We start from the raw sequence: 11,273 nt of genomic DNA, 5'->3' as shown, positions 1-11,273 counted from the left end.
CTGGTCTATCACACGAGGATCCAACAGTCCACATCGAAAACTTCCTCGTGATCAGTGATACTTACACTCCAACTAGAGTAAATGAGGATTACGTGAGACTCACTTTATTCCTCTTTTCTCTGATTGGGGAAGCAAAAAGATCGTTAAACTCAGAGCCCACAAACTCAATTACCACCTGGAATGACCTGGCACAGAAGTTCCTCATTAGATTTTTTCCATCTGGAAAACAGCTAAGTTGAGGAGCGACATTCAGAGTTTTAGACAGAAAGGGGGAGAGAACTTTTACCAAGCTTGGGACAGGTTTAAATTGATGTTGATGAGCTGCCCACATCATCATCAATGTAATGAGGTGTTAGTCCATACCTTCATTGAAGGATTGGAGCCTAACACCAAAATTCTACTTGATTCAGTTGTAGGTGGTCAGGCTTTGGAAAAGACATATGCTGAGCTATTCACCTTGCAGAACAGGATTTCACAAGGTAACCCTGAACAGAACGGAGTAGGGGTGAAACCTGGATATAAAAAACTGCAGGTATGCTAGAAGTAGATGCAGTGACTTCTTTAACTGCACAGAATGCTACAATGCAGAATATGATAAACACCCTCTTCAACAATCTAGCATTGGGACAACCGCTCTCACAGGTGAATGCAGTTCAACAACCATGAAATTGGTATGAGATCTGCGGAGGTGGTGATCATAGTGGAGAGGTATATGGTGCAAACCAGGATTCTGTTAATTTTGTAGGAAATGCACAACGAGGAGGAGGTAACCAAAATTATGGAAACTCTTACAACCCAAGTTGGCACAACCATCCAAACTTTTCTTGGGATGGAAATCAAAATCAGGCTCAAGGCCAAAATCAATATATAGACCCCAAGGAAATGCACAAAGATACCAACCACAGGTCCAATGGGAGCAGCCTAACAAGCAGTCTGGTAACATGAGCATGGAGGAGATGCTGAAAAAGATCATGGCTGATCAAGCCCAGTTAGCTGCTGATGTGAGAAATAATTAGTTGGCTACACAGAATCTGGAGATGCAGTACGGGCAATTTGCTGGTGCCTAAAACTCAAGATCGCAAGGAAGTTTGCCGGGAAACACTGATCCAAATCCCAAGCAGGTAAACGCGGTAGGTACTCGCAGTGGTTTGCAATTGGAGGAGTTAGCTCCTAAAAAAGAAACACTGAAGTTGTGATGAAAGAGAGTGAACCTAAGGAGAGCGAAGTTGTTGCACAAGAAGAACGAGTGCAACCAATGGTGAAACCACCTTCTCCATTCCCTCAAAAGTTCAAGAAACAGAAGGAGGAGGAATGTTTTGGTAAATTTCTCTCTCTTTTAAAACAAGTTCACATTAACTTGCCATTGGTAGATGTTTTGCAGGGTATACCTAGGTATACGAAATATGTGAAGGAGATTGTGGCGAACAATAGGAGGCTGACTAATTATGAGACTGTTGTACTTACTAAATAGTGCAGCTCTGAAATCCAAAATAAGTTGCCCACTAAACTAAAATATACGGGTAGCTTTACAGTTCAGATCACTATAGGGCAGAGCATTCATGCGCTAGGATTGTGTGATCTAGGAACTAGTATTAATTTAATGCCAACTTTGTTATACAAAAATCTGGGGTTGGGTAGTCCTAAACCTACTACCATCATCTTACAGTTGGCTGACAGATTTGTTGCTAGGCCTGAGGGTGTTGTAGAGGATATTTTAGTGCAAGTGAGATCGTTGATATTCCTAGTAGACTTTGTTGTGTTGAATTTTGAGCCAGGTCCTGAGGTCCCATTCATCTTAGGAAGACCTTTCTTGTCTACTAGGCGGGCTATGATAGATGTAGCTGATGGGCAACTCACTATGCGGGCCCATGATAAAGTGGAGGTGTTCGACGTGTACAAGGCATTAAAGTTGCCAGTTGTTTATGAGGAGTTGTCTGCCATAATTATGATAGATCTTAAGGCAGAGGCTCGATACATTGCATATAAGGACCTTTTAGAGCAAGTGTTAGTAGGAGATGATATCTATGGGGATGCTGAGGCACATGAAATGGTGCAATATCTTGATGTGGCACTTGTAGGTACATGATGCAGAAGTATGATGCACGCTTCTATGTATGGAATGAGCCCTTTTTATTCAATCAGAGACCTGATCAGATGATGAGAAGGTGTATAGTTGAACAGTAGGCGACATAATTATTGGAGAGTTTTCACTCTTAACCATATGGTGGACACCATCGGGCGAACGAACTGCACATAAGGTATTGCAATCTGGTTTCTTTTGGCCTACTCTTTTTAAAGATGTTGTTATGTTTGTGAAGGGTTGTGATCAGTGTCAAAGAATGGGCACCATTCCTAGAAGGCATGAGATGTCATTAAGAAACTTGAGGTAGAGATCTTTTACATCTGGGGGAAAGACTTCATGGGACCATTCCCATCGTCCCGTGGTAATCAATACATCTTAGTGGCAGTGGACTACGTGTCCAAGTGGGTGGAGGTTGTTGCATTACCATCCAATGATTCAAAGGTGGTTGTGAAATTCATCAGGAAGAACATCTTGACAAGGTTTGGAACTCCAAGAGCTATGATCAGTGATGGAGGTACACACTTTATTATTATTATCTCAGTGAGTAATTTATTAGCTAAATACGGGGTAAGACACAAGGTGGATACAACATATCATCCCCAGACTAGTGGACATGTGGAAGTGTCTAGTAGAGAAGTCAAGCAGATTCTCCAAAAGACTATGGATGCCCAAAGGAAAGATTGGGATGACAAGCTAGATGATGCCATGTGGGCATACCGAACTGCATACAAGACATTGATAGGGACTTCTCCTTATCGAATGGTGTTTGGAAAAACGTGTCATCTACTAGCTTAAATGGAGCATAAGGCATATTAGGCAATTAAAAAATTGAATCTGGATGTTGAATTAGCTGGAAGGAAGAGGATGACACAAATGCATGAGTTAGAAGAATTTAGGCTCCACGCCTATGAGAACACTAAGCTTTATAAAGAGAAAACCAATAGGGGGTATGACAAGCATATTGTGTCATACACCTTTGAGCCTGCTCAACTAGTGTTGTTGTTTAACTCAAGGTTGAAGTTGTTCCTTGGAAAGCTTTGGTCTAAGTGGAGTGGTCCGTTTGAAGTGGTGAGGTTGACCCAACATGGTGTTGTGGAGCTAAGGAACAAGGACAAAAGCTCTACTTTCCTTGTGAATGGACAAAGGGTCAAGCACAATTTTGAGAATGATGTGGATCGTAAGCTTGAAGTGCTCACATTGAATGACGAGTGAATCATGAGATGGGTTGTGCCGCAATGTTAAATCAGGCGCTGCATGAGAGGCAACCCGTGACCCTTTGTAATTGTTAGTTATTTGCTTTTGTTTTGTTATTTCAATTCACAGGAATTAGTAATATAAATAAATTATATATTCAGAAAAATTCAAAAATATGAGTTGTGTCACGACCAAAACTAAGGCGCTGGATGGGAGGCAACCCATCGTATTTTTACTAATGGGTTGTGTGCTGATGCAGGAATCAGGAATTTGGGCCAAGGCAGCTCCGTGTAGCTACCGCATCGCGGAGAGGGTGGCCAATTTTGCCTCGCTTGGAATTAATTTTCCAAGTCGAGGCAGAACAATCTGTGAAGTGGGCGTGTCGCGGAGGGAGGCCATTAATTTGGATTCGACGGTAAATATATTTACGTCAAAAAGAAGCCAGCTCCGTGGAGCTTTCGCGTTGTGGAGGCCGGGTAAAATTTTGCCTCGCGAAAATTAATTAATTTCGGCGAGGCAGAACGGTTCGTGAAGGCACCGCGTCGCGCCCCAGGTAAGCAGATTTTGCTTTTCATTAATCGAACGAGTTTTTACCCATTTTTCTTTGGACATAAACCGACCTAGTCCCTTTTAACCCCCAAATTCTTTATAGATTTCCCATTACTTCACCCATCAAAACCGCAATTTTCTCCCCCTCCCTCTTCCCTTGCGATTTTCCAGTGTCAATTCGTAAAGCATAGGTTCCATCGTTCTCTCTTGAATTCACTCTTCTCTATCATCCAACGTATGTATTTTGCTACTCTTGTCAGTGAAGTTTGGGAATCTTGATATGTAGAACTATGGGTTGTTGTTTGTGTGATTTTGTGTGGTGTTTGAAGTGTATTGGATCACATTAAAAGGTTGTATGTTGAGTGTTATGGGTGTTGTCCATTTTCTAAAAAAAAAACTCACCTACTATCACTTATGGTTGGGTTTAGGTTGTTTGGTTGAAATTGATAGGGTATTATAGGTGGGTTATGCATGATTGGGACTGTCTGTCTAAACTATCAATTTATTGGTGATTTTGAAATCTTGAGTATAATTACCTGATTGTTATGTACCTGTGGGTTTAGAGAAATTTTGGGGGTTTGAATATGTTGTCATTGCAATTTGGGTGAATATAGTGTTGAATTATTGAGTAGACAGAAATTTGGCGATTAATGCATGAAGTGTGAGCATTGATTGGTTGTGTGAATAGAGTCGTACGCGGTCCTGAGTCATATTTAAGAGTCAATAATTGGAATGTTCATGAGACATGTGTGAGGTTGTTGGTGTTTGCGGTGGTTTACTTGTGTATGTCTGTGGGAAGTCTAAGTACCCAGGCAAGAGGCTGCAATGAACTAAGTGTGGGGTGATGTGTGCACACCACCCATATTTTTATCAAAGATGTGTAGTCATTTGGGTTGTTTTGTTTATGCTTACAGGGAATCATGTCGAGCTCACAAAGACCCGACAAGGAAGTGGACACATCGAGCCAGAGGAAACGTCTCTGGAGTGGGAATGTCCCATTCGCACCTGCAGTTCCCAGGGGACAAACAAGGCGGTTTGGCATAAAAGTTGTTACAAAGAAGGAAAGGCTTGGTGCAAAAATCACATTGAGGCGTCGTATTTTTTCGACATTTGTGTTAATAGGGACAGCCTGGCGCGGGACTTCCCAAGGAAATTAAGGCGGATCAGGGAGCTGCGGATAGAGTTTATATTTGCCGAACTGGAAGAGTGCAACCTGCACATGGTCCGAGAGTTCTACGCCAACTGGGCGCCGAAGACAAGATCCCATTTTGTGACTGTGAGGGGAGTTAATGTGCCTCTTACTCCCGCATGTATAAATGATATATTAGGTACACCACAGGACACTGATCCACAAGTGCTGACAGGGTTGAACATATTCCCTCCATACTGTGCCATCAGACATACTCTATGCAGTCCACAATCCATGGCACAATGGACTAAGCATAGTGGGAAGAGATATCACTAATCTTTTCCCTACGCTCACTTTCTTAGGGAGACGCGTGTTTGGCTAAAGGTTGTCATGAACTACTTGATACCGAGTCTCCACTACACAAATATTATTCGTGACAGGGTGTGCTTGGTATATGCCTTGATGAATGGAACTAAGCTGAATATTGGAGGTGTTTTGAAATCTATTATGCGAAAGGCCCAGGTTCACAAAGGGCACATGTATGCTTTTGGTGGCCTTATTACCAAAATGTGTCGTGTTGCAGGTGTCCTTGAAGAAAATTTGGACTACATGGCACCCCTATTCCCAGCATCGGTGGACATCACTAGGACCAAGGGGCCCGACACTGAGTTTGGCCCAAATCTCACCATTGTTGAGCGCCATCGACGCGATGAACTGATTATGGCCAGAATGTATGGCCTAGAGATGTTGTGCCATCAGAATGGTTGCTTGGCTACCACTAATATGTAGTTGGGAGATGTTACCCCATGAATGACCATGCTAAGGCCCTACTGGGCATTGCTCATGTGTTTTGTGAGCCAATCGATAATGATATTCTGACTGATGAGGAGCACTTGCGTACTAGCTCAGACGTAGAGTCCAATTCTAATGAGGAGGTCGGCCCCGCTCAGGCCGGTGATGAGGCCGACGGGGGTGATGCTATGGAGGATTGATCAGGGAGTGTTTTCACCTTACCTCTTAAACTGTTCTGATAATTTGTGTTAAGCACTAGAGACAGTGCTAATGTATAAGTGTGGGGTGAAGGGTGAAAAACATACCTGGTCTGTATATATTTTTATTATTGAACACTGTTAGAGTCTATTTTATTTTTGATTTGTTTTATTTTGGGTTCATTGGAGGTTGTTTTTGGTTCTTTGGCCAAGGAAAGTCCCTTTGAACCGTGCAAAATACAAAAATATTTTGTCTTTGTAGGATTGAGTCAGTAGTCGTAGTTGAGTAACATTTCCCAATGATAGATGGATGAGGACCGTCTGAAGGGAAATTTCATCATTGAGTCTTAGGTTGGTTTGTACTGAAGCTGAAAGTCTAAAAGGAATATGTATGAAAAGCATGTTTTGAAGTCGATATATGAATGTTGTTGAACTTTTTGTATTTGACTTTATTGCAACTTAAGCTTAAATTGGACTTTGTGCATGAACTAATTGTGTGTTGTGATTGAACCATTCTTGATTAGAACTTGTGACATGTGTGGTGATATTTTGTAGTATCCATGAATGCATCTGAGTCTAGAACTTGCCCGACATGTTTTTGAAGCGAAATACGAGTGTTGTTGTGGTTAGAAGATGATAATATGCTTTCTTTGAATTGTCTTGAATTTTAGCCCTATCAGAAACAACATCCCTAGTATAGCCCAATTGAGCCTTTTTAGCCTTGATTTTGTTCTAACCCATGTAATGAAGCCGAATCCTTTTTTTTATACCGTTAGCTTTGATCCCAAATCCCTAATGCACTATGCTAGGAGGAAAAGTGAAAACCACGGAAAAAGTAAATAGGGTGGAAATGTTTAATTTGTTGGGGAAGCGTGAAAAAAGGTGGCAAAATGATACCCCATAATTTTTAATCTGAGATTGGCCCTAGTCCATAGGACAGTGTGCACTTCAACTAAGGTTAAAAGCCTAAGTTGAAGGTAGCTAACTTAGTGAATACCTTAATGATGGCCCTGGCCCTTACAAGGGCAATGTGCACCTTAACTCGAGAGAAATCTCTAAGTCAAGGGTGGTTATTGTTGAGTGTTTAAAAAAAAGCTATGGAAATAAATGGGTGAGTGAGAAATAAAGGTAAGGTTGGTAATACTAGTGGAAATATTTTAAGGAAGATAGGGCTAAAGAGAAGAAAAAGTGGTGAATGTAGGAAGGAAGTTTAATCTGGTGCATTAGGGAGGATAAGTAACTAATTTTATCTAAACGAATCCTCCCTTACCTCAAGCCTACATTACAACCGAAACAAGTCCTATTTGATTTTGAGCATAACACAGTTTATTAGTAGAGATATACATAATGGGAAGGCTTATGGTTCTCAATGCATACATGTTTGATGTCTTTGTTGAGTGAGAGGGTTCCAATGTTTGTAAAGTCCTTAAAGTATATTCAATTTGTTGTTTTGAGTGTGTGGACTGTTCTTTGGAGTGAGGGGCACTTGATGTATGAAGGATAGGTGATATGTAATAGTGCACATGTTGTTGAATGTGTTGGTTGCTAAAAGTTTTCAAGTAAATTATAGGAGTCATGCATCTTTTAAATAAAATCATGCATGTGTTAACTGTTTACATATCCTTGAAAGAAAGTGGCGGACACACAAATACCATAATAGAGAGTCTAGGTCTAGGAGTAGTTGGTATGTTGTTCGAGGATGAACAAAGCTCTACGTGTGGGGTAGTGATCTTAGGCATATTTATATGCCCAGAAATCTAATAATGCCCCTATTTATGCTAAGTTTGAATTCAATGTGTGTTTGTTTACAGTCTTATCGAATCTTTTGGGTGTTTATGAGCTAACCAACATGATTAGTTGTGTAGCTGAGCGTAATTGGAGAAAAGACCATGAAAATGGACAATGGGGAACACAACAGATCCGGGTCGAAAGGAAACGAGGAAGAAGATTGAAGAAATGCCAATCAAGGCATCTTTGTATCCTTTCTGCGACACGGAGAGAAATTATAAGTTGGCTCGTGAAATAAAATTCCAGGCAGAGCACTCCGTGACCTCTCTGTGTCGCGGAGCGGGAGTCCTAAATTAATTCGCGAGATGCGAGTTTGAGGCAGAACACTCTATGGAGTGCCCGCGTCGCGGAGATAAGCAATTGTGTTCAAATGGGAATTTAAAGATTCCTCTGTGTCACGCCGTTGTGGTCCAGTTTTGGCAGGTTTCGACTTTTAGTATATATAGACTAATATTTTATTTTAGTGAAAAATTATTTTTCTGGGTTTTGAAGAACGACGGCTTAAGAGAACGTTTTCATCATTCTTAGGGTTTTTTTTCTTAAACTCTTTTACTTTCGATCCTTCTATGATACTTAAAACATTGTTTGATCGAATCTTTGATTATGAGTAGTTAAATACCCTAGTTCTATGGATTTGGCTACAGGATGATTGTAATCTATTATGTTTTCATTGGGTTAATATCAATTATCATATGAATCTTTCCTATGTTCTTATTTTTTGTATTTTGTGACTAATCACCATTGAAATAAATACATTATTCGAATTAAACTCGGGAGAGGAATAAGAGGATAGAACGTGGGGCATAGGGAGCATGATTAACTGTTAATAATTAGGGTTAATTTGTAACTAGGATAGGGATATACGTAGAAACCATGCTTGGTCACTATACAGGAAGAAATCATAATGCTCTGTACTTGATCCAGCCTATCCCCGCTCAACGATATAGTTAGGTTGTCATTTATCGTAGGCGATTAGAGGTCGGGACACCATGATCATACATTTAACCCTGTGATTAATCAATTCGATAGTTGATAAATACCCATTCAAATGATAATGATTGCATGAATCCTAATAAGAGCTACAACCCTGGACTTTACCTAATCATTGTTTTTAACCCTTGAAATTGAATCGCATTTGTTACATTTTATTTTAACTTTTAGAATTATAAACTAAATCACTTTTGGAATATTGATATACCTGTGCTTAGCTGAAAGTTGGAGAAATGAGTGATTCTAAATGTAAGTCCTTGTGGGTACGATACCCGACTCTTTATAAGAGCCACTTTAATACTTGAACGACCACGTGGACTTGCCTGTACAATTTGGGCGCAACACTGATGCATTAAGTTGTAAAACAACTGCAATCACCTATAGGCAGTCCCTGTAAAAACATGGAATAATTAAGGTTCTATACCAATTAGCTAGCTTGGGGGTTCCCTTTCTTTAGTCTCTGGATGAACGGGTTATCTTGCAGAATGCGATAGAATCTTCATTAGTGGTTGAAGTGAAAGAGAATCAGTATAAGGACCCTATTCTATCACAAATTAGAAAGAATGTAGAAAAAGGTATTATAATAGCATTTGAGCTTACGGAAGATGAAGTACTCACATGCCAAAACAGATTGTGTGCACTCAATATAGATGGACTAAGAAAAAGGATTATGACGGAAGCACATCATTCAAAATATTATGTCCATCCAGGGTCAACCAAAATGTATCGCGACTTGAAAGAAGTGTATTGGTGGGGAGACATAAAGAAGAACATTGCAGAATTTGTGGCTCAATGTCCAAATTGTCAACAAGTAAAAATAGAGCACCAAAAGCCTGGATGTTATATGCAACGTAAAGAACTTCCAATTTGGAAGTGGGACATGATCAACATGGATTTTGTCACTTGTTTGCCTCGTTCATTTCGTAAGTTTGATTTTATATGGGTTATTGTTGATAGACTGACCAAATCAGTGCACTTCTTGCTAGTCAAGACTACTTATACCATTGAAGAGTATGCAAGGTTGTATATTAAATAGATAGTTCGTCTACATAGAGTGTCAATCTCTATTATATCTGATAAGGGAGCTCAATTCACTGCAATTTTTTGGAAGTCATTTTAGAAGAGTTTGGGAACACAAGTGAATTTAAGTACAACTTTTAACCCTCAAACAGACGGTCAGGCAGAACGTACAATTCAAACACTTGCGGATATGATGTGAGCTTGTATATTAGACTTCAAAGGTAGTTGGGGTGATCATTTGCCACTGATCGAGTTCTCATACAACAATAGCTAGCATTCAAGTATTAAAATGGCACCTTATGAATCTTTATATGGTAGAAAATTTAGATCACTAATCGGTTTGTTTGAAGTGGGTGAAACTGCCTTATTTGGGCCAGATCTTGTTCATCAAGCTATGGAAAAAGTTAAGGTGATACAACAACGTCTAGCAACAGCTCAAAGTCGACACAAATCATATGCACATGTTAGAAGAAGATGACTAGAGTTTTCCATAGGGTATTGAGTGTTCTTGAAGGTGGCTCCAATGAAAGGGGTAATGAAGCTTGGTAAAGAAGGGAAGTTGAGTCCCCGCTATATAGTGCCATATGAGATTATTCGAAGAGTTGACCAAGTAGCCTATGAGTTAGAGCTACCACAAGAGCTTTTAAAAGTGCATCCGGTGTTTCACGTCTCAATGCTTCAGAAGTGTATAGGTGACCCATCTCGTGTTACTCCTACTGAAGCTGTACAAGTTACGGGAGATCTCACTTATGAAGAAGTGCCCATTTCTATTCTGGATAGACAAGTTAGGAAGTTAAGAAATAAAGAAGTAGCTTCTGTAAAGGTAGTATGGAAAAACCAACAAGTAGAAGAAGTTGCATGGGAAGCAGAAGAAGCAATGAAACTAAAACATCCTCATCTCTTCCAAATCGATGAGAAATATGAAAATGTTGAGTTGAGGCATTGACAAGTAAGTAAAAGTTTATCTGTATTATGGATTAATAGTAGTACGTAACTTAGGCTTGAAGTTTTTTGGGCTGGGTAACCATGCTAACATTCGAGGATGAATGTTTTTAAGTGGGGGGGGGGAGGATGTAACACCCTGTGTTACGCATATGCTAGTTCTATTCATATAATACTTAACATAGCCTTATCGTATAGGTGAGGGACCATGTCTCTTATATAATTATAGTTGGTTTAAACTAGCTTGGAAGATGATGTGATGTCTTACACGTTATAGCATGTGTACTCCAAGTTAACCCCGACAGAAGTATTTAAACTCAAGATTGTAAGGTGGTAATAGAGTTAAGGTTCAAATGTAAATACTAAGCTAAGTCAAAAGGGATTAATATATAGAGAATGGAATAAAATGGTGAGCTGCTTTCTTGGCTTAATTAAGCTACTAGGTGCATGATAACCTACTTGAGCTAGGTGGATCTAGTTAAGGGCCCAAGGTTAATCATCATATTTAGGCCTATTTAATGGACTCACTTGAGGCCCAAATTAAATATAATAAAATGGAAACGGAAATACGGCCCAACAGCCAAATATG

The 11,273-nt window shown here is 40.0% G+C and overlaps 2 protein-coding genes and 1 non-coding gene across 3 annotated transcripts; 2 read left to right on the top strand and 1 right to left on the bottom strand.

The window, feature by feature from the left end:
- Window positions 1-232: 232 nt before the first annotated feature.
- On the bottom strand, window positions 233-339 carry LOC125829410 (small nucleolar RNA R71). Its single transcript, XR_007443094.1, has one exon. It is a non-coding gene; the product is annotated as a small nucleolar RNA R71 (small nucleolar RNA).
- Window positions 340-1,195: 856 nt separating this feature from the next.
- Window positions 1,196-2,086, top strand: LOC125829397 (uncharacterized). Its single transcript, XM_049508622.1, has 2 exons — window positions 1,196-1,392; window positions 1,477-2,086. The coding sequence occupies exons 1-2, from the start codon at window positions 1,196-1,198 to the stop codon at window positions 2,084-2,086; spliced, it is 807 nt and encodes a 268-aa protein (XP_049364579.1).
- A 7,945-nt stretch (window positions 2,087-10,031) lies between these two features.
- Window positions 10,032-10,688, top strand: LOC125829409 (uncharacterized). Its single transcript, XM_049508632.1, has 2 exons — window positions 10,032-10,151; window positions 10,257-10,688. Exons 1-2 carry the CDS (start codon window positions 10,032-10,034, stop codon window positions 10,686-10,688), a joined length of 552 nt encoding a protein of 183 aa, XP_049364589.1.
- The last annotated feature ends 585 nt before the right edge of the window (window positions 10,689-11,273 follow it).

The sequence above is a fragment of the Solanum verrucosum genome, unplaced genomic scaffold, assembly GCF_900185275.1.
Source record: "Solanum verrucosum unplaced genomic scaffold, falcon-dt-bn FXZP01000019.1, whole genome shotgun sequence".
Taxonomy (NCBI): Eukaryota; Viridiplantae; Streptophyta; class Magnoliopsida; order Solanales; family Solanaceae; genus Solanum; species Solanum verrucosum.
Note: the sequence above shows the minus strand (reverse complement) of the source record. Positions and strands in the feature narration are given on the sequence as shown.

Bases quoted from the DNA above. Each gene is read 5' to 3' on its own strand.
- LOC125829397 (XM_049508622.1), top strand. From the start codon at position 1,196: ATGAAAGAGAGTGAACCTAAGGAGAGCGAAGTTGTTGCACAAGAAGAA. The intron at 1,393-1,476 runs GTATACGAAATA...TAAATAGTGCAG, and splicing joins GTTTTGCAGGGTATACCTAG to CTCTGAAATCCAAAATAAGT.
- LOC125829409 (XM_049508632.1), top strand. From the start codon at position 10,032: ATGGCACCTTATGAATCTTTATATGGTAGAAAATTTAGATCACTAATC. The intron at 10,152-10,256 runs GTGATACAACAA...GTGTTCTTGAAG, and splicing joins AAGCTATGGAAAAAGTTAAG to GTGGCTCCAATGAAAGGGGT.